This window comes from Fusarium coffeatum, assembly GCF_003316985.1.
Source record: "Fusarium coffeatum strain FIESC_28 chromosome Unknown BRIP53273_contig_210, whole genome shotgun sequence".
Lineage (NCBI taxonomy): Eukaryota > Fungi > Ascomycota > Sordariomycetes > Hypocreales > Nectriaceae > Fusarium > Fusarium coffeatum.
This window is the reverse complement of record NW_022158003.1, coordinates 87,815-112,987: the sequence shown is the minus strand read 5'-3', so window position 1 is coordinate 112,987 and position 25,173 is coordinate 87,815. Positions and strand designations below refer to the sequence as shown.

General features: G+C 48.0%; 10 protein-coding genes across 10 annotated transcripts; 4 read left to right on the top strand and 6 right to left on the bottom strand.

The window, feature by feature from the left end:
- Positions 1-1,170: 1,170 nt before the first annotated feature.
- Positions 1,171-2,090, top strand: FIESC28_08735 (uncharacterized protein; the record flags this gene model as incomplete). Its single annotated transcript, XM_031162873.1, has 2 exons — positions 1,171-1,365; positions 1,428-2,090. The coding sequence occupies 2 exons, from the start codon at positions 1,171-1,173 to the stop codon at positions 2,088-2,090; spliced, it is 858 nt and encodes a 285-aa protein (XP_031013102.1).
- Positions 2,091-2,608: 518 nt separating this feature from the next.
- Positions 2,609-3,418, bottom strand: FIESC28_08734 (uncharacterized protein; the record flags this gene model as incomplete). The annotated part of the gene is made up of 1 exon (XM_031162872.1): positions 2,609-3,418. One exon carries the CDS (start codon positions 3,416-3,418, stop codon positions 2,609-2,611), a length of 810 nt encoding a protein of 269 aa, XP_031013101.1.
- Positions 3,419-3,665: 247 nt separating this feature from the next.
- FIESC28_08733 (uncharacterized protein) lies at positions 3,666-4,943 on the bottom strand (the record flags this gene model as incomplete). The annotated part of the gene is made up of 1 exon (XM_031162871.1): positions 3,666-4,943. One exon carries the CDS (start codon positions 4,941-4,943, stop codon positions 3,666-3,668), a length of 1,278 nt encoding a protein of 425 aa, XP_031013100.1.
- A 701-nt stretch (positions 4,944-5,644) lies between these two features.
- Positions 5,645-7,631, top strand: FIESC28_08732 (uncharacterized protein; the record flags this gene model as incomplete). Its single annotated transcript, XM_031162870.1, has 3 exons — positions 5,645-6,102; positions 6,459-7,387; positions 7,435-7,631. 3 exons carry the CDS (start codon positions 5,645-5,647, stop codon positions 7,629-7,631), a joined length of 1,584 nt encoding a protein of 527 aa, XP_031013099.1.
- Positions 7,632-7,690: 59 nt separating this feature from the next.
- On the bottom strand, positions 7,691-11,455 carry FIESC28_08731 (uncharacterized protein; the record flags this gene model as incomplete). The annotated part of the gene is made up of 3 exons (XM_031162869.1): positions 7,691-7,695; positions 7,740-10,532; positions 10,582-11,455. The coding sequence occupies 3 exons, from the start codon at positions 11,453-11,455 to the stop codon at positions 7,691-7,693; spliced, it is 3,672 nt and encodes a 1,223-aa protein (XP_031013098.1).
- A 1,491-nt stretch (positions 11,456-12,946) lies between these two features.
- FIESC28_08730 (uncharacterized protein) lies at positions 12,947-13,675 on the bottom strand (the record flags this gene model as incomplete). Its single annotated transcript, XM_031162868.1, has 4 exons — positions 12,947-12,961; positions 13,021-13,398; positions 13,448-13,574; positions 13,629-13,675. 4 exons carry the CDS (start codon positions 13,673-13,675, stop codon positions 12,947-12,949), a joined length of 567 nt encoding a protein of 188 aa, XP_031013097.1.
- Positions 13,676-14,680: 1,005 nt separating this feature from the next.
- On the top strand, positions 14,681-17,895 carry FIESC28_08729 (uncharacterized protein; the record flags this gene model as incomplete). Its single annotated transcript, XM_031162867.1, has 4 exons — positions 14,681-14,916; positions 14,968-15,542; positions 15,592-15,626; positions 15,673-17,895. 4 exons carry the CDS (start codon positions 14,681-14,683, stop codon positions 17,893-17,895), a joined length of 3,069 nt encoding a protein of 1,022 aa, XP_031013096.1.
- Positions 17,896-20,408: 2,513 nt separating this feature from the next.
- On the top strand, positions 20,409-20,798 carry FIESC28_08728 (uncharacterized protein; the record flags this gene model as incomplete). Its single annotated transcript, XM_031162866.1, has 2 exons — positions 20,409-20,561; positions 20,610-20,798. The coding sequence occupies 2 exons, from the start codon at positions 20,409-20,411 to the stop codon at positions 20,796-20,798; spliced, it is 342 nt and encodes a 113-aa protein (XP_031013095.1).
- A 163-nt stretch (positions 20,799-20,961) lies between these two features.
- Positions 20,962-22,305, bottom strand: FIESC28_08727 (uncharacterized protein; the record flags this gene model as incomplete). Its single annotated transcript, XM_031162865.1, has 3 exons — positions 20,962-20,988; positions 21,261-22,217; positions 22,267-22,305. The coding sequence occupies 3 exons, from the start codon at positions 22,303-22,305 to the stop codon at positions 20,962-20,964; spliced, it is 1,023 nt and encodes a 340-aa protein (XP_031013094.1).
- A 639-nt stretch (positions 22,306-22,944) lies between these two features.
- Positions 22,945-24,565, bottom strand: FIESC28_08726 (uncharacterized protein; the record flags this gene model as incomplete). Its single annotated transcript, XM_031162864.1, has 8 exons — positions 22,945-23,306; positions 23,372-23,439; positions 23,493-23,881; positions 23,931-23,998; positions 24,051-24,087; positions 24,143-24,324; positions 24,373-24,489; positions 24,559-24,565. The coding sequence occupies 8 exons, from the start codon at positions 24,563-24,565 to the stop codon at positions 22,945-22,947; spliced, it is 1,230 nt and encodes a 409-aa protein (XP_031013093.1).
- Positions 24,566-25,173: the final 608 nt, after the last annotated feature.

The window sequence follows — 25,173 nt, the reverse complement described above, 5'->3', positions numbered from 1 at the left end:
TCCGCAGCCCCATCACACATCAAATCACGTCAATTAAACACTCCAGCCACATCTCCAACCGAGATGGGCAAATCATTCGCTTCCAAAAGTCCAAGAAACAACCTGACTCAGTTCAGGTGGTGCACATACCATGTTTCAATTACAATACGAGACGCTAGAACTTTCATTAGCATGAAACTAGAAGCAAAGGCCAGTGTCAATCCTCAGCCGTTCTATTTCTGTCTCTGCCAGAACCAAGCCATCTAATCAGGTACCGAATCATCAGTAAGAAATGTGGTTTAGCTAAATAAGTTCCGGGGGAAATGCCGTCTAAAGTAGTAGTCTCGGGGTAGTGCGGAATTTACCGACCTCTGGGGCCTCATTTTATATCTTGTCGCCTTAACTAAAAGCAGTAAAGCCTCATGAGAAAAAACAATGACTGCCTCTGAAACCGGGAATAATTACTGTCATCATGGTTTCCAATGCTGCGCCGTAGACACACCGTAGCCCGTGCACTACATGCATTTTTTTTGCTTTGCCCACTTTCACCTGTGTTTCAGGTTCCAGGGGCAAGAAGCAAGTCAAAGCGCAACCCAAAAAAGTCTTGGTCTGCAGCTAGCTGACTTGATCGATTGATTAATTAATTTATCCAGCTTTGACCTGTTTCATTGTACGTGCTACCGTTTGGTTGATCAGTGGAGTTGCTAGCCTCAAAACCACGGATGAATTTCCTACTTTGATGTACTCTTGCGAAGAATAGAAGGATTTATCGAAAAAGATGTCATGACTCGATGGTGTTGCATTCGTCGGGTGATCTACTGACAGGCCTGACGTACGGGCTCGGCGGGAGCTAGATGATGTGCCAGGGTCTTGGCCTTTTCGGTGGAACTTGTACGAATGGATGCTACTCTGTTTTGTGATTGATCATTCTTGGGACTGTGCAATCACTTCGTCTCAACTAACTTGACTCTAATTATCAAAAGCGTTAGTCTTGCGAATGCCGAGTGAGACGCTGGGATAAATAGCTGACCATGCCCTCGATGTAAATTGAAGATATCACAAGCATCAACAGTCTCTCGCTCAAACAAGCCGGTCTTTTCTTAGCCTTTACACTTTCTTTTACTTCTTCGCTTCTTCTTCAGTCACTCTTTAGAGCTTAGGTCTCAATCAGTCACTTGATACCCATTCACAATGAAGTTCTCCATCGCCACTGCTCTTCTCGCCGCCACGGCTTCTGCCCTTCCCGCCGGCCAGGACACCGGCCTTGAAGCCCGCCAACTTCTCACCGGCGGCCTCAGTCGCGATGATCTCAAGCGTGGCAGCTCGGGAAGCTGCCCCAAGGTCATTTTCGTCTTTGCTCGCGGTTCCACTGAAGTCGGCAACCTGGTGAGTTTCTCCACTCTCGAAGCAACTTGACATATTATATGCTAATCTGATTAACCTTTCAGGGTACTCTGGGTCCTCTCGTTGGTAACAAGCTCGAGGCAAAGTATGGCAAGGGCGGAGTTTGGGTTCAGGGTGTCGGCGGCGCTTACACTGCCGGTCTCCCCCAGAACGCTCTTCCCCGTGGAACTACCCCTGCTTCTATCAAGGAGATGGTCGGTCACTTCAACGATGCTGCTCAGAAGTGTCCCGACGCTGTCATCCTAGCCGGAGGATACAGTCAGGGAGCTGCTCTCGCTGCTGCTTCCGTGACTGATGCCGACGAGTCTGTTCGTAACAAGATCGCTGGTACCGTTCTCTTCGGCTACACCAAGAACCTCCAGAACAAGGGACAGATCCCTTCATACCCCGCGGACCGCACCAAGGTCTTCTGCAACACTGGTGACTTAGTCTGCACTGGTACTCTCATCATCGCTGCTCCTCACTTGACCTATCAGAGCAAGGCTTCTCGCGACGCCCCTGAGTTCCTTATCCAGAGGGCTGACGCTGCTATGAGCGCTGGTGGTTCCACTGGAGGTTCTACCGGCGGTTCTACTGGAGGCTCTACTGGTTCTGACTCTTCCACTGGCGGTGGTCTCGGAAGCGGACTTGGTAGCGGACTTGGCAGTGGTCTCGGTGGTGGCTTCGGCAGCCTGTTCGGCCGCGCCCGTACCCTTTTCAGCCGATAAGCGACGGAATATGGCATGATGAACTGGCTGTTTGAGTGATAAAAAGGGTGGGCAGGCCTAGCCCTTACGAGATATGTTTAGCTTCTATTATTTCTTAGTCCATATGTCAATTTTACTGGGATCCCCATATTCTTTGTCTCCTTTCGTGATTGATGTCAAAGTCAGGATGAAATGAGCCGGCAATTACGGGAAGGCACTGGGGTGAAAGAGATCGGATCTCTCTACTGCCGGCTTCTGAGTTACATTGGTGGATAAACGGTAGTGTTCGTCCGGAGTTATGGCTGGATTGAGCGACTGACAGCCCAGGGTCTGACAGGGACCCTCGTATGCGAGGACGACCCTGGTTGCATCATGAACTATTCACATGTCTGTCGAGGGTCGTACTGGTAAGGAGCTCACTGTTCAGACTCACATATCGAAGTCGCATGGATCGAGAGCTCTTTCATGAAGAAGGTGAGTCGACCAGGCTCTATGTTTATCGCCTGTGACACGCACTCGTCTATATGTATCTATAACCTCTATTTCACTAGATAACTGACCTTAGACTTCCCCTTACTCCTCGAAATCTTCCTAACAGTTGTCTCTCCACACAAGTCAGTAGTATCAACATGCGTACCACCACAAGGATAAACCTCCGCACCAACAATCCTCACAACTCTAAATTTCTCCCCTGGCGCAACAAAGCTCGCATCGGGCGTAAGATGCTCCAACCCGTTCTTCTTAAAATCCTCCTCATCCCAGAACTCAATCTCCACAGGCATCTTGGCGGCGATGAACTCGTCCACTTTGGCTTGGATGGGATCTTTCCACTTTCCTTCGATGAGGCCCTGGAATTCGCATGATGCTGAGTCCGGGAAGTGAGAGGCCTTGAGTTCTTCGAATCCTTCGACTTTGTCTTTTAGGAGATGGTTTACTGCGGAGCCAAGGACGTGGCCGGCGGTGTGGTAACGGGAGTATAGAAGACGTTTCTCAACGTCAATTTCTGTCGTGACCATATGGCCTTCTGCGAACTTCTTATCGGACTCAAACTTGCCAAAGTGCAGAACCTGGCCATCCCTCACAGCATCCATGCGCGCAGCAGCGACAGTGAATGAAGTACCAGGTTCACCACCCATCTTTCCAACGTCGGAAGGTTGGCCTCCGCCTTGAGGATGGAAGATTGTTTGTTCCGTGACGACGGCAAAGTCATCGTCGGTGCCTTGCTTAAATAGCTCACGGTTCTCCTCTTCGAGGGTGTTGAAGGGACGGATTGCTGTGACTTTTGTCACGAGGGAGTGAAGCTTTGCGTTTCGCTGGAAAGCGAGGAATGTTCGTGCCGAAGAGGCCATATTGCAGCGAGTGATAGTAATGAGAGTTGAGAATTGTGAGTGAGTGAGTGGTTGAGGCGAGGAAGAGGGTGAGTAGATATCGAAAAGTCAACGAATAATGTCGCTCAAATCGCCACTGGGGAAAGATGACGCTAGTGCTGATGGGGTCTAGTCACTGTAAGCTCTAGGGCGTAGGACGCGCTGGAATTGACTTGACAGGGCGTACTTCACTAAATGGAACACTGAAGAACACAGTAGAATTAGTGCGCTATGCAGAAGCATCCACCGACACATCCAAAACATTGCATCGTTCATTTGATCCATAAGCCTCTTCAAAGATGGCCCCAAGAAATCCAAACACCCTCTGTTTCCCATTCTCTATCTCAGCAACATGATTTCCAATCTCATTCCTATCATACGTGATCTCTGCGCCAGCATCGCGGAGTTTTTGGACAGTTGCGTCTGTCCACTTGACGGGACAGAATTGATCCCTGATAGCCTTGTACACAAACATCGGCATCTGCGGGACTCCTCTCTGTCCCAACCTTGCTTGTTTATCGAACAATTCTTGCAATTGAGGCGCTTTGAGATCTTGTGAACCGTTTTGAAAGAATGGGTAGATGTCGCGTCCTGAAAAATGGGCGACTGCTTGGGTGAGCTCTAGATCAAGAACAGACATGAATTCGGCCTTGGTAGCCGGTTCCAGACGGCTCTCGAGGTAGCTTCTTGCTTCTGGGTACTGGGATGTTATGCCCAGAAGAAAAGCGATCACGGTCCCGGCGATGGGACTCTTGTTGATCAGGTCGAAATCACCTGAGATGTTATCAACAAGGCCACCTAGAACGGCCCCTTCGATCTTGACCTCGGGTGCATAGTCTTGGTGCAGCTCTGCCGCCGCAAAGGTAGCGATTGAACCACCACTATATCCCCAAATAGCCGTATTGTATCCCGGATTCTCCTTCAAATTCAACAAATACTGGACTGCTTTGAGAGCATCAAGTGTCGCATGTCCACCCTGAACACTTGCCCCAAAAGCAGAGGTTGGCCCCCATTGATCTGGCGTATTAACAGCCCACCCCAACGCCATCATCTCATCGATGAGAGACGTACTCGACTTAATACTCAAAGTCGGCTCACTCTGGGCCATAACACCAGACAGCGCAAATGAAGGCGCCGAGTTAAGATTAGCCGTGTTGTAGGCGAATTGATACGACAGCAATGGTGCTTTGCCTGATGGTGATTGATCGATTGACTCGGGTATGAACAGGGTAGTAACAGCCCATGATGGGTCATCCTTTGAATCTGCCGAGCGATACAGAATGCGATACGCAGCTGAGCAGTTGGCGACGATGTCTGTCAAAATTGGAACACTGCGAATGCGAAGAATATCGCCGGGCTGTTTGGCTTCCCAGCCCGGGGGAGCAGTATACCATGGATCCATACTTGGAGGAATTCCCTTGCCTCGGACTACAGCATTCGTGTCGATGGTGTTGTCGAATGCTTGAACGACGGCGCAGAGATCGCGCAGCCAGTTGAGAGGAGTCATCTTGAAGAGGGTGTGTGTGAGAGATGAGGGAAGTGTGGGAAGATGAAGTTATCTTCAGCCAGAAGAGGTAGGCTAGGTAGGTAACAGAATCATAAGATGGCTAAACTATTTTATCTCTTATGCTTATGACAGTCAATTCTTCTGACACCCAGGTAGGTGTCAGAAGAAATGTCCTCCAAGACTTAGGATAGAGAAATAAAGTAGCCTAAATGCTGGCCTAAGCTGGCGTAAGGTGATCAAATTATTTCGTCTCTAATGCTGTCGGGGGCCAATTCTTATGATACCCTGAGGACACCCTGCGGTCAGGTCATTGCGGCGTATGCTTACATGTTGAGAAGAGTAAGGATCGCCAAGTCTAGCCGCTTTTGAATACAACTTTCGAGTGTCCGAAATGTTCAATACTGTCAGGAAGATGAGGCTATTCGGACCTTATTGTTCTTGAGTGTTCATGTGTTTAACTCGGCACCTCATGTTCACACGAGACCTTTGGCCTTCCCGGTGGAGCCGATACTGGCATCAGCGCTAGAAGAACCACTAACTGGGCATGTTCTGATTGGTGCGCAGTGTTCATTTCAACGGCAACTTACGTGAGACCTTGTCACGATAATTCCTCATCCCCTCAGACATTGATCATTGGCTCACTGTCATAAACCATTCAATTCCTTCATTCTTTCTACCGCATCTTGCACTGAATCCTCATCATGACAACAGACAAGATGGACAAGCCAGAGGTCGTCATCAAAATGGCTCTCCCGGAAGACGCAGCCAATAAAACCCTCATCACAACCCTCGCCGACATCGTCAACACGGCCTACACAGCCGCCGAAGCCGACATCTTCATCCCCTCATACAAACGTACATCACCCAGCGGAATAGCCTCCTACATAGCCGACTCCCAGCTCGCAATCGCCTACAATTCCACCGGCGAACCCATCGGCTGCGTTTTTGTCAAAATCCTCTCACCCAAGCTCGGCCAATTCGGCATGTTGGCATTGGACGCGAAATACCAAGGCAGCGGTCTAGGAAAGCAGATTACTGTTTTTGCAGAAGATGAGGTCAGAAGACAAGGCTGTGAGAGGATGCAGCTTGAGATTCTCGTGCCGTTGACGTTTCATCATGACGGCAAGGCGAGGATGTTGGCGTGGTATAATAGGATGGGGTATGAGGTTGTTAAGTTGGGGGATTTTGGGGTGGATTATCCCGATTTGGTGGGTTTGTTGGCTGGACCGACTGAGTATAGGATTTTGGAGAAGCCTCTTATTCGAGTGTCACGTCGAGATACACTAGAATAGCTTCACGGTCGGGTCGCCCTAGGTCAGCGTGATACTTGTATTACAGCAAAGAGCTTTCATGATCACATGTGTAAATTAAAGAGAGTTGAGTAAAATAAGTGGCTGTCGAGCTTGACTAAGAAGCGCTGATCTAATCTGAGACATTCGTTACACCAACCCCTCTCAATACACTACAATTTCAGAATCATTGACGTGACGAGATCTGACGCCAAAATCTTCACAGCATGAGACTCATCAAACATGTCTTATTCGCGACCTTTGCGTGCGCACTCCAAACCCCGCTCACTGGTCCGTTATCGTACACCATCTCCTCGTCGCCATTACTCGAGCTCCATAAATCCCTCGTCGAAGAGACTTCAATCACAGGCTCCGAAAAGTCCGTCACCGACTTCCTTCAAACTTATCTCAAAGATGCAGGCTTCACTGTCGAAACTCAGACTGTCGCAAAGGATCGCGACAACATATTCGCGTACTACAAGACGCGAAAGACGCGCGTTCTGGTAACTTCTCATCTCGACACTGTTCCACCATATTGGCCATATGAGAGACGCGGCGATGAGATTTGGGGGAGAGGGAGTGTCGATGCGAAGGGTAGTGTTGCGGCGCAAATTATTGCTGTTCGGGAACTGTTTGAAAGGAACGAGATTCGGGAGGGTGATGTCGCGCTATTGTTTGTTGTGGGTGAAGAGGTTGGTGGTGATGGTATGAAGGCTGCGAACAAACTCGACTTGTCGTGGGAGTCTGTCATCTTTGGCGAGCCGACAGAGCTCAAACTGGCTTCAGGACACAAAGGCGGATTGCGCTTCACTATCAGAGCGAAAGGCAAAGCAGGACACTCTGGATACCCTGAGACCGGGAGCAACGCGATCGACAGTCTAGTCAACGGACTGGTAGCGCTGAAGCAATCCAAACTTCCATCGAGTGATGAGTTTGGCAATACTACGATCAATATTGGTAAGATCGAAGGTGGTATTGCTGCGAACGTTATCCCGGCGAACGCCTCTGCTATCGCGAGTGTGAGGATTGGAGCTGGGACAGCTCATGAGATGAAAGAGTTGGTCAAGAAGATTGTTGAGGGCAGTGTTCCGCACTTGAATGTTGAGTTCAGTACATATGCTGTTGATCCTGTGCCGCTTGATCACGATGTTGATGGTAAGTGAGCGCTTTTACGTGAAAGACTGATGCTGATATGGTGACAGGTTTCGAGAAAATAGTGGTCAACTATGGAACAGATATCCCATCTCTCGAAGGCCACCATAAGAAATATCTCTACGGACCAGGGTCTATTCTCGAAGCACATTCTGATCATGAACATCTCAAGGTGTCGGATTTGGAGAACGCTGTGGGAGGCTACAAAGCGCTCATATCTCACGTGTTGCAGTCGTCAAAGGACTAGATACTCATCATGAATCCAAAGTCTATATCCATTAAAACCTTTATCCTAAAAACGCTAATCTAATCTATCAATACCGATTATACTTCCTCAACAACCTCTCAATCTTACTCATAACCTCGGGTATTCTAAAAGGTTTGCTCACAAGATCATCCATACCACTCTGCAACGCCGTCCTAATCTGTTCATCCCTTACATTCGCTGTAACAGCAATGACTGGTACATGCTCCAGTATGCCACCCTCCTTCTGCATCCGTCTAATTTCGGAAACACATGTAAGACCGTCCATGTTGGGCATCTCGAGATCCATCAGTATAACGGACAGTTCGGAGCCGTCATGTTTGCAAAAATGTGTCTTTTTGAGGAATTCAAGGGCTTCGACGCCGTCGTTGGTGGCGCTTACTGTGCAGCCTACTTTGCGGAGTTGGTTAACCAGGACCTTTTGATTGATGAGGTTGTCTTCCACGATGTGGATCGTTAATGAGCGAGGATCGAATGTTTCATCGGAGCCGTGTCGTCGTCGGTTGTTTGTCGGGTTGAGGATGTCGGAGTTGCCAGACGGCGTGCGTACAGGCCCTGATGTGGCAGGATTTGTGGTAGATGGTGTTTGTGAGAGGACAGGTTGGTTAGGGTCTTTTTTGGAGGGTGCTGCTGAGCGGCGGGCTTGTACGTAGAAGCCAAAGTCGCTTCCCTTACCAGCTTCTGAAGCAACACCGATACGACCACCGTGAAGTTCGGCAAGACGTTTCGAGATGAACAAACCGAGTCCACTTCCACCGTATTTGGCGTGTGTTCGCGGTGAGGCTTGCTTGAACCGTTGAAAAAGGATTCGGCGTTCGTTTTCGGTGAGACCACAGCCTGTGTCCTGAACTCTGTATCGCACGTACAAAGCTTCTCCGGTGCCCCATTCCTCCGAAGATACAACATTACCGAGCTCGCCTCGTGTCGGTGCGAAGGCAAAACCTGGAGTATGTGTACCTCCTGGCGGTGTCTTTGATACCCCGACAGTAACCTTGATACTGCGTCTCTCAGATGAAGCCGTGAATTTGATAGCGTTCGTCATGAGATTGATCAATATCTGAAGAACACGACTAGGATCCATCGCAACCCAGTCCACAGCAAGTTCTTTGAACTCATCATGGATCTGAATCTCAAGAGTAATATCCTTTGCCAGCATCTCTGACTCAAACATCTTCACCACTCGTTCCACGATAGCTTGAGGTTGGCAAACCACGGGTGTGATGAGAAGAAGATTCGAGTCCAGTTTGGAGACGGTGAGGATATCATCCACAATGGACTTTTGATGCTGCACACATAGCGCAATAGTCTGCGACGCGTCAAGACATGAATCTAGAACATCCTGCGATGCGGGTACACCGCTCGTCTTCGCCGCCTCCATAGCCAAAGTAATATCATCCGCGCATTGCAAAATCGCACTGAGCGGATTTCTCATCTCATGCGATGTGATATCGATAAACTCATTTTGTTGTCGTCTCGTCTCTTCGGCTTCCTGCAACCGTCGATTTTGTAGACCTTGAGCCCACTTGAGATGGGAAATATCCGTGATAGAGCCCATGATTGACCGCAGCGTACCACCAGGTGTGATTTCAGGATGCGCTGTGACCATAACCCATAGATCGATTGATTCGCCATGGATGTTGACAGGGTCCTCGACACCCTTTCGTAACTTGACTTCGCCGGACCAGGGAAGCAGTTCTTGTGTGAGACGATGCCATCCTTCTTCCATGATACTGCCTGAAGTACCCATCAAATCGACCCAAGCCATATCACCGTGTGTTTCGCGCGTGTGACTCGTCATTTCGTAAAACTTATCATTCGCTTCGCGTAGAACTCCTTCCGGGCTGGTAAGAAACATTCCCAATGGCGATAACTCCGTCATTCTGCGCAAACGACTTGCTTGAAGGTTAATCTGCTGCGTTAATTCCTCCTTCTCCAAAGCGGCAGCCTCTGCAGCATCGCGTCCGCGGCGGGTTTCTTCTTCAAAGAGAATAATCGATGCGAGTGACGTTGCGAGTTGGTTGTTAAGTAGCGAAGCGAAAGATTTGTATCCGGCGTCATAAGGTCTGCGAGGATTGACACCCAGAACCAAGAACGCTAGAACATTCTCACCGTTCGTCGGTCGGACAGGGAAGATAATCGCTTCGGTTCCAACCTCGCCAAAACCGCGCCACTTGATCCCCTGCAAGATATCCTCCGGTAGAGTTCCGTCCCGGATGCGAACCAGAGTAGGTTCACCGCGCGTTCGCATAGCTTCGCGGAAAGACGGCACAAAACCTTGATGACTTCTCTTAAGATCAATCTGGTCAGGCGCAGCAGCATGACCTCTCGGGATCGCAATCGTACCTTCCAGGTAACAGGACTTGCTTGAGATGGTGCTGCCTGAAGAACTGGACTGATGATCACCGTCCTCCGCGTCTCCGACAGAGTAGACCAGCGCGAAAGGAACATCCTTGTGGTTATCCTCTAGTCCTTCAAGAACAAGTTTCCAGAAACTCTTGATCGATGTTGCTTTACGTAGAGATTCGCCTAGTTTGTTGATAGTAGCCATTCGACGCTGACCCAGGATGAGGTCGGTTGTTTCGAAGGGTGCATTGTAAAAGCCGCAGATTCGGTTCGTGCCGCCGTATAATGGTGTGAGCGACCAGCAAATATGCGTTTCCTCCAAGAACCCTCGTCTGAATAGCGCTAATTCATCATTGTCGCTTCGGTGGCTGACTCCTGTTCTGACGACTTCGGCAAAAGCAGATCCAAGAACATCCCATGCTTCTGACCAGGGACCTGATGCGCCGGTACCCAACATGGAAGGATGCTTGTTTCCGGCGTAATGAATAGCGTATTGTTCATTGTACAGCATCGTCATGTCATTTCCCCAGAACAAGCTCGCTACATAGAAATCAGCAAATTGAGACAGTATCGTGTTCGTGAATCTTACCGGGATGAGGGTTTGTGATGACCAAATTCGCCACCTGTCGCAGTTCTGGTGACCAAGTATCCATATGTCCAAGAGGCGTCTCAGACCAGTCAATCTCCCTCAAAAGCCTGATGTACGGTGTCAAAACACCCTTGGGCTTCGCAACCGTCCAATCTGCAACGGCCTTCTCGGGCTTTCCCAGGACGAATGATCCGCTGCTTGAACTGCCAGTGATACGGTCTGAGCTTCCTCGGGATGTCCCAGCGCGCCACCATGATAGGAGCGATTGTTTTCGTTGTGTTGATGTGATGAGTGTTGTGTCTGTTGAAGGCAGTTCCGGTGCTGTTATTTCCGTCGGGCTTTGGAATATTTCCTTGGTATCTGGCTCTGGCTCAGGCTCAGGGTCCGGTTTTGGTGGTCTGGGCGAGTCCTTGACACGCTCCGGATCTTTGATACCCGGGGTACTCGCCCGTGAAAGCGCACTTGAAGATAATGTCCTGGGTGGTGCGCTGTGGTGCCAAAGTCGATTTCCACTAATCAATCGCCATCTTTTCGCGACAGTTGATCCCGTCCATAATAAATCTTTGTACAGGAAAAAGAGCGGGAAAACATCCTTTGAATCATCCTGCGTCGTTATGCTTGTTGCCCAATTCCTGAAATCGCCATATGAAACAGATTCTGTTTGAACGTGTGAAGTCTCCTCCCCTCGGACCACGTCATAGAGCTTCTCATGCGTACTCAACGCGGTATTGGCGAAGACAGGCTCAATAACCTTTGACTGCAACGGGATTTCATCATCTGGATCTAAATCAATAATAAAAGTCGGTCGGGAATCTGCGTTGAGAATATCTCTAATGTTGAGCTTGTCGAGGTCGTCTGCGATGTCGGACTCCATATTAGGTCTGGTCCTGGTCCTGGTCCTGGTCCCTTACGAAAAAGAAAAGGAACAATGCGAGAACAAAAAGATAAACATGATGGAATTTAATTTTTGTGAGTGGGTTGGGTTGCCAAGAAAGGTCATAGGATTGACACTGCACTAGCGTAGCATATCTAAACAACGCTCAGCCCGTTTTCTTGTTTGACCTTGGAAGTTATGAAACTCTATCTTATTTAATTGATGGGGATATCCATGTAGTCTATGGTCTGTGTCTGTGGTTTTAATATAAAGAGGAGCATCCCGCCTCACTTGTTCCCGATATCTCGATTGTTTCTCAGCCTCTCTCATGCATGACAATAAGCACGGCTAGAGCGTCAAGCAGTTAGTGAATAAGCACTGAACACTCAGTAAAATGTAGGGATGACAATGCGACACGAATGATGTAACTTGATGACCGGGAAAAGTCCTCCTTTTAGGCTAATGCACCGGCGCTAACCTTAGCGGGCCGATCCAGATCTTTGGGCCCAACTTTTCCATCGCCCTTTTCGCTTTGCGATCACGATCTGGGATTGCTTACTCCAAGTATTTCCTTTCTTAGTCACGGTACGGTACGTATCACTAGATCTCGGTAGATGTTACCCGTCCCTTGATTCAGGCACCGTGTTTCGTGTGGCGCTGTGGCGTTTTTTAGTGCAGAGGCTCAAAACAAAGAAACAGACTTTAACAACTTGACGTCGACGATGTACATTTATGATGGGGTGCAAATGTGTTTTAATCCTTTTCTTAATAATTTTGGTGGCACTCTGACGCATCATGACCCCGATGCTTGAACAACTTGTCTTGTCCATATTTGCCCTGCTTCCCTTCTTGAGAATTTGTTCTCTTCCTATCTGTCCGTACCAAAACACCATGTGCTGTTCTCGTTGCCATTCTCGTTTGTTATAGCACAAATGAAAGCTCAATTGTTTCAGCTGTATTCTGTTTTTCCCTTTTCCCCTTTTTTTCATTTTCCTTCTTTTCTCACTCTTGTGAAATTATCGTGGGGCTTGATTCGGGGTGTTTGACTATTGTTGTTGTAGGGTAGTCTGGTAGTTGGTAGCCAAAACTATTCCTTCTTTTTCTCTGTTCTTTGTTGTTTTGTGTTCGTGTATTGCTGTCTAGGTCTGTGTTGGGGTCCGGGTCGAGTTTGGTGTTCTCATTCTTGTTCTTTTGTTTTTCTTGTTCTTTTTCTGTTCTGGTTGTTTTTGAAGACCTCACGTCGACATTTCCTTCAGTGTTTATAATGAGACCTCAAGCAGAATGGGCCGCTGAGTTGCGCGCCAATATTTGTCAAATGATCTTATCACGCGACGTTTCGGAGCCCGCTGGGTATATCGAAGTGTAGCTTGTATGCCTCAGAGGTCTGCCACTCAGGAAACTTATAGAGTATTCGAGTGCAGTCTCCCATCAGCACCACCCCATTGAACCATGGCATTACAGTGATAGCAATTTGACGGGTTATTACCCATGCTACTCCAAGGCATACTGAAATGGCAATTGTAGCACTTGTAGGCCATAGGATTCCGCCTATGCATACGACGAACCATGGCAGCTGCAAATTCAGGCACTGACACCATCACGCCATCAAACCAGTCCTGATCCAGTAGGACATCAATCCTTTCGGTGATTCTGTCTAGGATAAGATTACGAAGACCGAGATCTGGTGATGCGTATAGATATTCAATAAGCGCTACAAGATCCTTCTGGGTAACAACCCATCCCACGACCGACCTAAAGTTCTCGGCTGCCATATTCTTGAGTACATCCATCGCGTAGTAATCTGCGCATTCGTGGACTTTGACATGGAAGGTTGTGTCTGCGTGTTTGTTTCCAGCGTAGTGAAAATCGTACATGAAGCGGAGCATAGCTTCTACGACAGCTGGCTCAAAGTCCTTGATCTCGAGCACATTTTCTTTGCTCTCCTGGATATCGTTAGCATGAGCCGCAGTAGAACGACAAGGGCAGACTTACTGTCCATGGACCGCTGAACATCTTTTTGAAGTGTTGTGAGTGGCATGCCAAGACCATCTTGTGGACTTTGATCTCGGTGCCCTTGCATTTGATGGTGAGGTCAGAAAACTCCTCATTGTTGTAAAGGCTGGACCTGCGGTTAGTCTGCGTTAGACAGAGGAAGCACTTACCTTGTACTTACTTTTGCAAGGACTGGTGGAAGCCCTGAAGTATCTCCATACCATCCATTTTCGCTGTGGGAAGGGCAAGCAGGTGGAGAAATGTTGATCGAGAAACCACGTGGGTTGGTTGTTGCAGGAGGAAAGATGAAGAGTTATAAAAAAAAAAATCATTTTCACGCGGCTGCCTAATTCAAAAACTTTATCTTCTCATGTTAAGATTGTGTGATAATAACAACGTATAAGCCTCTGTGTCCAAACTTTCAATGAGTACGCGAACCTATCATACAACCCTGTGATGGCCTATTATGTCTGTAACCTACGATTCAGATTACGCCTCGTTTGTAGAAACAATGTAATATCCCCATTGAAAAGTCAGTTAAGAAACCTATTGAGCTTCACATACCGTGCCTACTGTCGGTTGCAACAGTACAATCCCAAGGTGTTCTAAGACGCAAGCCGCTCTATCCCGCTGGCTGTCAGGTGGGGCCATTTAAACTGCTGCAAGCATCTCACGTAGTTGCATTCACTCCCTGAGAGACCTCTTCGGTTGACATATTTTCTACAATTTAACCGCTCACCAAGATGGCAGTGCTGATGGCTGTGTCGTGGATGGCCAATGACAATTGCAGGGCTGGTACCACCCGGCTGACATGCATGTGCTTCCCGACCCTGATCTCAAAACTGAAAATCGAAACCCCTCAATCCTGTTGTTTTGTTTTATCGCAAGATCTTCCTGAAGGTCCATTCCTGTAAGCCTTTACTACACCCTGGGCAAAGGCGGATGCATCTGTGATTTGTGTACTGCACGATGGCCGACCAAACTGCTGTCAGCTTGCTGGACGAGCAAGGTATTTGTCTACTCTCTCTCGATGGCGGTGGTGTCCGTGGCTTATCTTCACTCTTCGTTCTAAAGAGAATCATGGATAGCCATAATGCTGCGCGAAAAAAGATGGGGGAAATGCCACAGAAGCCTTGTGATGTTTTCGATTTGATAGGTGGTACGAGTACGGGCGGGTAAGTCCCACTTCACTAGATACAAGCTGTCTCTTACTGTGGTAGACTCATCGCGATAATGCTCGGCCGGCTAAAAATGGATGTGGATGAATGCATCGCCTCCTACAATGACCTCATTCGAGTCGTCTTTGGTGAAAAGTCAAGAATGCACCAATCCAAATTTAATCTGCGAGGACAGACTCAAGCTCGCTTCGACTCCAATATGCTTGAGAGTGCAGTTGAGAAAACGATACGCGATCGGGGCCTATCGCCGACAGACAAAATGTTGGAAGATGATACACCCTCGTGTAAAGTGTGAGCAATCAACTCTTCTATTTTGTACAAGCTTCCGACTCACCACTAAAGCTTTGTCTGTGCAATATCTAAGAGCAGCACTACGACCTATCGGTTAAGAAGTTACCATACATACAAGACTTCAATCAATGCGACGATATGTCAGGCAGCTCGTGCGACATCCGCTGCGACTACCTTCTTCGATCCCGTCTCCATAGAAGACATGGAATTTGTCGACGGTGCCTTGGGCGCCAATAACCCTGTCGAACAGGTTGAAGAAGAGGCGACCGAGCTTTGGTGTCCAGAAACAGGCAACATCAAACCTCTTGTTAAGTGCTTCATCTCAATCGGCACAGGCAATATGGGAACGTACGACATCAACGATCGTCTCGATAAGTTCATGACTACGCTTGCGAAAATGACGACAGATGCTGAGAGGATAGCCGAGTCTTCGATGAGGCGTTGGCGTCAACATTATGACCAGAGTCGATATTTTCGGTTTAATGTCGAGCATGGTCTGAAGCCTGTTGGTATGAAGGAGTATAGGAAGAAAGGGGAGATTCAAGCAGCTACGTACAGATATCTTGATAGTCAGGTGCAAAGTATGCTTCTTCGGAAGTGTGTCGAGAATCTGGTTCTCAAGCAGAGTAAGTAACGTCCGATGAAGAAGATGGCAGGGACTAATTTGTATGATAGAAAGTGCTGGGCCGCATCTTGAACGACTTATATCAGTAAGTGCTCCGAAATCATCAATACCATTGTGTTAACCATCTTCAGAGTCAACCACAGAGGCTTCAACCAGATCTGATTTCCAGGCAAAGTTCACCGGAAGGCTATGCCGATGAACCTTTATACCGCTCGTCGCACGCAGACATTCCATCTATGCCCTGCTTCTCAGTTCCCATGAAGGTATCGCCGACCTTCATTCCCCGAGACGAGTACACCAATAAGCTCTACGCATCTTTCTCTCGGGATTGCCATCAGAGGGCAGCCTTGGTGGGATTAGCTGGAACTGGTAAGACTCAGATTGCGCTTCATTTTGCGGATAATGTTCATCAGCAATACCCGAACTACCCAGTTTTCTGGATTTCGGCTGCTGGTCTTCAGGAATCTTGTAACCGTATCGCCCGGGAACTGAATCTGTTCAAGATCTACGAGCACGAGTATTCGCGTCCGGATCCGAGGGTTCTTCTGTGCCGCTATTTAGAAGCTGAGCGAGTAGGAAGATGGGATCTGATCATTGATGACGTTGATGACTACGATCCTCTTCCTACTTTGCCAAGGAGCAGTCAGGGTCGCATCTTGTTCATCACACGGTCTATGAAAGTAGCTACTGCAGCCGTTGGTAATCAGGTAGGCCAAGTGATCAAGGTGGAGGGACTGAACTCCGAGACATCACTTTCACTCTTTCAGAACCTTCTGTTCAACAAGGATTTATCACTTGACGCGAACAAGACTGGAGAGCTACTTGCTGAGTTGGAAAACCTACCTCTCGCCATATCTCATGCTGCCAGATACCTTAATGACAATCCCCAGCTCACCGTCGACCAGCTTCTTAAGTCGTTGAAAAGTGGCGATAGCGACGCTCTGAGCTTCATTGCTAAAGAGTACAGTGAGTCTGCGGGTGAAGCGACCAAGGTAATATCCATATCAGGATCGTTCAGTCGATCATTCAGAGCGCTTCGCAAGCAACACCAAGAAGCGTGGGCAATACTTGAATTCGTTTCAAGAATTGACTCTCGCTCCATTCCACGATCCCTCCTCAACGTAGAAGGGAAAAGTGGATTGGAGGCGTCTATAGGTATCTTGTGCAGTTCCTTTGTTCTCCGCACTAATCCTGGCGGTCAGTCGTATGACATACCTACAGTCATATATCTGTCCACACGGGTATGGCAGCAGCAGAACAACAGCTCTCGACAACTCACAAAGCTGGCGACTAAGCGGCTGAATAAACTGACACCTGATGACAAACCTTCGGATCGACTACTGTGGGAGAAGTATCGAACACATGTCACCCGGGTCCTTCAAGATTGCAAACACTTGAAGATGGATTTCGACGAGCGCTTTGAATTGGCAGCTAAAGCTGGATTGTGGCTTGTACGCCAAAGGGACCTCGAGGGGGCAGCTACATTGCTAGAACAGGCATTCTCTCGGTTTCACAAATCCGAACCCAAATCCAGCCGAAGGTTGCGTGTTCAGATCAATCTTGCAGAGACATATTCAGAGATCGGACAAGCTCCCAAGGCAATAAAACTGGCGGGTAAAGCCATAAAGGTCTACGAAAAGAACTTTTCAAAAGATGATGCTGCTCTCGTCGCGGTTTCGTGTGCTCTTTCAAAGGGATATCGTTTCAATAAGGAACCCGAGAAGGGAATCAGCTGCCTAGAAGCATTGTCAAGGATCAGTGGAAAGCGAAGCCCGAAGTCCAAGTTCGCACTGACGACGGAACTTGGAAAATGCTGGGTGTACAAAGAGAACTTTGAAAAAGCCATCGAAGCCCTCCGTGTTGCTGTATCTGTCGCGAAAGACAAGCTACCACCTGATGATACGAGCTTGCTCATAGCCAAGAACCACCTTGCCAACGCCTACCTGCAGAACGAACTGGTGAAAGAGTCTATCCCTATCTTCGAGGAAGTTCTTCCAATCGAACAGAAAGTCTTTGGAAAATCTCATAAGGAGACTCTATATGTCCGAGCGCGCCTTGCTGAAGCGTACTCAAAAGCTGGGGAGACGGAGAAAGCTGTGAGGCAGTGGGAGGAACTTGTTGTTCTCCAAAGAGAGAATCTGGGAAAGATCCACGAGAGGACGATGTTTTCCGAGAATAGCCTTGCGAGGGCTTACTACGAGGGTGATGATAAAAACAAGGCACTTCGACTGCTGGAGTCTATGGTCTGTGTTCGTCGAGAATGCTCGGACGAGACGGATGCACAAAGGAAGTGGGCGGAGGAGTTTTGGGAGAGATGTATTCAGGACTGGAAATGGACTTGGACGCGGAGATAAAATTTTTATTGTGATGTAGAGTACAGTGAATCTTCTGTTGATCTACATGAACGATAATGGGGATCTTGTAGATCTCACATCGGTCTTTCCGGGCATCTGGTAGAGCTGAGGTGTGAAGATGAGACTAGCGATGCACCTACAAAGCTTATCTCGCTAACCTTCCCAGATCCAAGGTCTCTTTCACACTTTCATCTTGATATCCAGTATGCTGAAGACTCACATAGAGTAACACCCCACCTCCCTTGAGAACAGGGAGCTGGAGTGATTCGCAATGCAGCGAATCACCATACACAAACGAGAGGTCGCGGGTCGCTTTCGGATATCTGGCAAGGCTTCTATGGTCACGAGCCGTTCCAGTTGATAGAACTCGGAAAAGCCTTCGCTTCTTACTGGCTGGAAGACTTGGAGGGAGACCCCATAATCAACAGAGATGAAGCGGGGGAGATCTCAAGAAGTGAGAACTAGAGAGCGGATACCCAGATTAGGTTCTTGCTAGCGGAAGTTTAAGCACGGGAGGTTCAGCCAGGCCAATCATGTCGCTCCTACCGACGACGATGCTTTCCCCAAGATCTGATGGGTAAGAACTAGCAGACAGCTTACGCCGCTTTCTTTCGTGTTGAAGATTCTCTCATAAGACTCACGTCATGGCGCATCGAAACAACAAGTGGTGGAAAGTATCGTGCGGATGAGCAGGTGAGATCTTGGGTATAAGATCAAGATCATTTCCTATCCAACTCACCCCCTCCTCTTCATTCATCTCTTTACACTTCTATTCAACGTCAACTATCTCCATTCGCATCCAACACGCATGACTATGTCTGCCCAAGACCAAGCCATACTTGAGCAGGTCAAGAAGTCCCTTCTCTCAGCTGGCAAGCAAGCAAAAAAGGAGAAAGATGCGGCCAAAGCCGAGTACGAGAAAGGCAAAGACAGGGGCCTCGTGTCCGACGATGAGTCTTTAACTCAATGGTGTAGTCAAAATGTTGATCTCCCCAGCTTTTGTAACGTTCAAGTCCGCTGACAATAGCTATACAAGTATCCCTCGCTTCAGGCGTCCTATAGTAATTACCGTGCCAACGAAGCACAATATAACCAAGCTTTGCAGCGCTGTGATGAGAGTGCGGCGAAGGAACGGGAAGATGCCCGCAACGCGGCTATGAGACAGTTCTCTATTGACAAGAATTACTTTGAACAAAATTACTATATTGATTTGCCTGAGGAGTAATTTAATCATAAATCTCCTTGCAAGGAACGGGTGTACTTCTGGTGGGTCGAAATGGTATCACAGAGATAAATACCAAAATATACATGAGGCATGCCTACCTATATATAGGTCTATTGCAATACCTGGCCATGATTGTAGAATTCCGTAGAGAGACGCTTCTGTCGCCTCCGTCTAGGTGATTTGTCTTTTGTGATGGGCCACGATACACGAAAGATTACCTGTCGCCTTCCCGAGCCATGGAAAAGACAAATAAAGATGGAGTGGCCAAGATGTCACGATGTAAGAACGAGAGAGTGATGTTCAGGATCAGGTCCTTGCTTGCCAGTCGGGAGGATCAGCAACCAAGGATCAGCCCAATCGCGACATCGACCGTAAGGAAGCTTTCCCAATGATTAAACTATTAAGAGCTGTAAGACAGCTTACATACTAGTGGTGATCCCCCCATAAAGCGCACGTCATATTGCATCAAAACACTACCAAGTACCGAGTATCATGCTCATGAACAGATTTGAGCTTGGATATGATATCCAAAACTATCCCTCACCTTTAACATCTTCATTGACTACGGTGCATTCTAAAATAACTCGTCTAAACAAAGAGACCATGATGTTTACAAGGCCTTTGGCAGCAGGAGTACGTTCGTAAGTCTTTGGGATAGGCTAAAGATTATCATATGGCCTTCCATAATGCAGCATGGCTAAGGAATAGCAGATCACCAAGGATTAAATGTATTGCAGGGTAGTTGATCGCTTCATCCAGAGCTAATGGAATAATCCTAAATGTACTTGGTTTGCTTATTTGTTGACTATCCCGACAAGTAGGTAAATATTCAAGATACAACCTGCTTCCCCTGAGGTAATTGAGGGGAAGCGGTGGGTTGTTCTTCGGACTTGGCTGATCAGAGCGCGTTATTAAAAAGATCAACACCAAAATACACGCAAGTGGCGTGTCTAGTATATGTATGTCTCAGTATTGCGAAGTCATACTACATCAATTGAGGAAATTGAGCAGTGACCGTGCGCGTCTGGCGTTGTTCTTCAGCTGCCATTGGCACAGCACTATTCAACAAACCTGACCTTATCTTCAACCGCATAAGAGTGATGCCCAGTTTTTGGGATTGATATACATGAATTAGACGTCATATAAGACATTGAAAGCAAAGCGGGTGATCAACCAAGAGGTTTTGGGTATATAAAGGCTATGCCAGCTCTCAATTACAGCTCAATCCATACGCTTCAAGCATATCTTTACATCTACATATCTCAAGGTCCAACACAAATTCATCGCCATGGCAGCCCAGATACGCCTTCAATACGGCAAAGCAAAGGTGCTTGAAGTCGGTAAGGCGGCTCAAAAGACAAAAGAAGAAGCCAAGACCGTTTTCGACAATGATGGGTGCAAACCAGACGACCAGGATTTGTATCAATGGGTCACCCTGAATGTAATTGTTCACAGCTATCATACCTTTCAAGCCCGCTAACAATGACAGTACCCCAAGCCTCAATGCCAATATAACGAGTATGCGTCGGCAGCTGCTGCATACATGGCAGCTTTACAGGAGGTTGATCCGAGTGCGGCGAAAGAACGGCAAGAGGCCCAAAACAAAGACCTCGGCCCGTTGCTCGGTTCCGAGCATGCCTTTGAGAGGAACTTTTATATCAACTTGCCTGAGGAGTAGAAGCCTTGTGCTGTAGGCATCATGGTCCGCTACGACTGAGAAATAAATTAACGCTACCTTGTTCATTGCGTGTCCAAGTGATGAGGTTCTGAAAGTGGCCATCTCGTTGTGATAACGTATAATGTTGAGGGGTAGTAGTAGCTCCAACGAAAAGGACGTCGTGTCATAGGTAACAAACCAGCGACGGAGACTAGGGTACTTATGTGTTAAGCTGTTAAACGCTCAATAAAACAATCGCTATGCAAAACCGTATGCTACTCAGTAAACACTCCTACCCGCAACACTCCTCCCATCCAAACTTCTCCGACCCATACTCCGTCTATCAACACTCATGGCCCTCGCACTCCGTCTATCATCAACAACACTCCTCCCCGACGAGCCTCCTACCGACTTTGGCGGCATGATCCTCTTATTCATATCCACAGGTGCTATACTCCTTCTATCCAGATCAAGAGAACGTACTTCAAAGTCTAGCTCCCTCTCCATCTCCGCAACATTGTGTACTCGGCCGATGTGATTGATCAAAGTGTCGGCGGTGGGACATAGGACGTCCTCTTCCCGGAAGCGGCTGCATAGTACGCATGCGAATTCTCCTTCGGGTGTATGGCATTTGACGACGAAGCGCGGACTGACGTGGAATTCGAGCTCTTCGTCGATCTCACGCTTGTAACCGTGGTCGTTGATCAGACGCACAGCTGTCTTACCAATTGCCCAGCCGTCATCGTCATCCACATCAATATGTACGTCGCAGGCGGGGCAGAGATGATCGCCGCGGGGGATGAAGCTTGCAGCAAGGCCTTGTTCGGGGATGTGTTGTAGGTCGAGGGCGTACCGACAGTACAGAGATTCGTCTGCGACCACGGTAGGCGCTCGAGGAGGAGGAGGGAGGACTTGGGGAGGTGGAAGTGGAGGTGAAGGGCCACGATCTTCCAATCGCTCTCGCTGTTGTCGCAATGCGCCAAGGGATCCCTCCCTCGCCGCATCAGAAGCAGCAATAAGTCTAGACATATCCGCCCGATCAAGCGGTCGTCCACTATACAGCGCATCCTGGAGAACATTGATCACAGTCTGCTGCATGGCAATAACCTGCGCCTGCAATTTATTCTCCGTAATGACATCCCCGATGGCAAATCTCTGGCCATATCTCCTGTATCCGTCTTCGAACTCGCGATTGATGAGGGCACCCGATCGCTCAAAGGAGTTTTCGACCTCGTCTCGTATTCGTTGCCGGTCGGAGGCGGCGCGGTCGCGTTCGTGGGAGGCTTTTTCGACATCGGCTCTGAGCTTCTTGATCTCTTCGTCTTGGGTGGTGTCGCGCTTGGCCTGTTTGCGCTTCTCTTTGACACGGTCGTAGAGACCCATCGACGAGGTAAAGGTTCCGACGAGGGTAGAGCATAGTGTGGCGATGATGAATGTTTTCTGGACAGTTAGTACAGTGACAGTAGCAAGAGAGATAGCCAGGACGTACCTTGAGGTTCTTCTCCTCAATCATGTTGGCGTAGTTCATCTTGGGCGGTTGATGTGTAGAGTAGAGTTTGACCCCGACCCTTCTTCAGCTGGCAGGCAATATTAACTTTGAGGTTGGCTTGATGCCCAACGACCCTGGAAAGTGTCGCAGATCATCGGAAGTATATAAGCCTCAAGTCTCAGTCCCTGGCAGGGTCTTCAGGGAGCACAATGATGGCATAGCATGCGACACACCGCCTGACAAAAAGACAAAGAGCCAATTCTTTTTGTTCTTTCGCTGCACATTTACGTAGCTTGTCATTCCCTGACGTCACAGCATTGTGCCAAGTTTTTGTCACGACACATAATTGGCGGGTCTGCGAATTGGTGTGATGCTTGTTCCGGGCCGCCGAGATGGTCGCCGCTTGATTCCCGAGACTAAGAGTCTTGTCTTTTGCTTGACAGGATAATTTTAGTATGAACCGGGAGAGCCAAGGCGTTTTAGTTGAAGTGTGTTCCTGTTCCTGAAGTTGTTTGCTTGGGACAAACAATTGTTCAAAGGCACGGAGCAGGGCAAAGTTAATTCCGAGGAGACTTGCTCCAGATGCGATTACATCATGCAGATGATAAGATACCGATAAGATAACACCAAAGATCAGAGTAGCCACCCAAGTTCGTCAGTCATACAATAAACCCTCCACTATTGACCCTTGCCATTGCTCATTATGCTCAAGCTACTCAGCTCAAGATCCTGTTCATGGCCTTCCCTCTTCCCTGTTCCCCTGCTGCTCGAAGACGCCAATGTCGTACCGCCCAAATTTCCAGGATCTGAAATAACAAGCTCTTCCTCATCGCCATCCTTGATTCGAATCATAGATCGATCCACAAATACTGCTGTGCGAGATCGGCTGCTCTTCTGTGTACTGTTATTTGGGCTGTCGGGTTGCTTGAAGCCGTTGAAGATGAGTTGGAAGAGTTGACGTATGGGTGCCACGACAGCGACTACGAAGCCGACGTTGAGTTCGATGTTGGCCCAGATGACGGAAGAATGCGTGTTGGAATCTGTGGCACCGTCAGCAAATGAAGTACATCAAATGGTCGTCACTGACTCGATAATGTCATCTTACCTGTTTCACTTAGATTGGGCAGGATCTTTGCCGTCATGACCAATCGTACAAGACTAACCGCAGTCAAACTGTGACATGTCAGCACGCCGAAGGAATCAGCACTAGAATGAGGCCAACTTACAAGATTCCAATACCAAACATGCACATAACCCGAATCTTCTTATCCAACCTCAACCCCAGGTTATACAACTGGGTCATCGGCAGAATAAGCATCCAAACGTCAACCACAAAGTTGATCACGCAGTGAGCCATTGTGATCTTCAAAGCTTGACCGTATGTCTCCATAGTAACGCTAAGATCCGATTTTCCACCCCAGACAACCTCAACGGTGCGTCCCACAGTAAGGTTGCAGACGATGATGACGATGGAGCTGACGGCGTTGACAGCCATTGTAGCGTAGACCATACGTCGGAAGACTTGACCGGGGAAAATTCGGAGGTAGAAGAAGAGAATCGACATCTTGACCACACAGATGCCACCCATGAACAGGACTTGCCAGATAAACACGTTCTGTGGATTTGTTAGTGTTATTGAGTGAGACGAGCGTTTCTGGATATACCTTGAAGACGCCTGTGAGGTCGTTGCTCTGGTATAGTGTCTTGAGAGATCCAAAACCGGCATCAATGGCTGTGGCTGATGTAAGTACACGATCTGCTATCCTATTCGAATGAGTACTTACTGCGAAGAAAGAAAACCGTGCATGGAACAATTATACACTAAAACCAACCATTAGCTGCTGTAGATCGAGAATGGTGCGAAAGGTTGACATACGTAAGTGAAGATAGAAAAAGTATCATCAATACCCCAAGGTGTCGTAACGAATATCTTGGAAAGGACAAGTAACACCACTGCCACCGTGCTGATAGCTGCCCAAGCAATGATGATAGCCCGGTAAAGCGGTCGGTAGTCTTCCTCTGGGACATCGCACACTGTGCTGACGAAGTCGTTGAACTCTATACCCTGTTAGCTATATTTCCATGTCGTGCAGGCAGACGACGTACCGAGTGACTCCCTAATCGTGCAAACCTTCGAAATACAGTTTTGAATCGTCCGACTAAACTCCTCGCTCTTGCACATCTCATCGATACTCTGGTTCGTAGCCATCGGGTTGCTCATTACTTGAAACACACATGGTAACTATCTCGTCAGTACAGGGATAGTGTGGTTGTATGAGTAAGCGGACTTACAGAGCATGGTGGGATGTCATCTAGTGAGAGCGCATATGTGACTTGCGAAACATATGCCACGCATAGCAGCAGGGCTGCCCGTAAAGTAACCATTATACGAGTATAGTAAAATACGAGTATAGTAAATTAACAATAAATTAGCAAAACACAAAACCAAGACAAAACGAAGAATTGTGGCGGGCGAAATCGCCCTTATGAAGCACGTTAAATCACATATCAGAAAATGCCTTTACGCATTGTGGTGGACTAGACTCGACGCATACCAGGGTCAACTAATGACAAACATCTACAATGTCATATTTTTCTTTTCTTTTTCCTTTCTTTTTTTCGCCTACAGAAGAAATGCAGAAAAGTATCTTGATTGAATGTGGTTACATTCGCCAGGGCATGGAGTTATATGCTTCTTTGGGAGTAGCTTCATCCCATCAAGTTAGTGCACGATCGCCAAGCTTCTGACCAGGGTCTGCAATACGGTTTCTTTTCTTTTTCTCTTAGTAAACCTTTGCCTTTTTCAGTGTTTTCTTGGGGGATCATGTTTAAATCTTTTAACTGATGCGCGATATGCACGTCTCAACGGTCGCTAAATGGGTATGCAAACGCTTTGACATCGTTTGT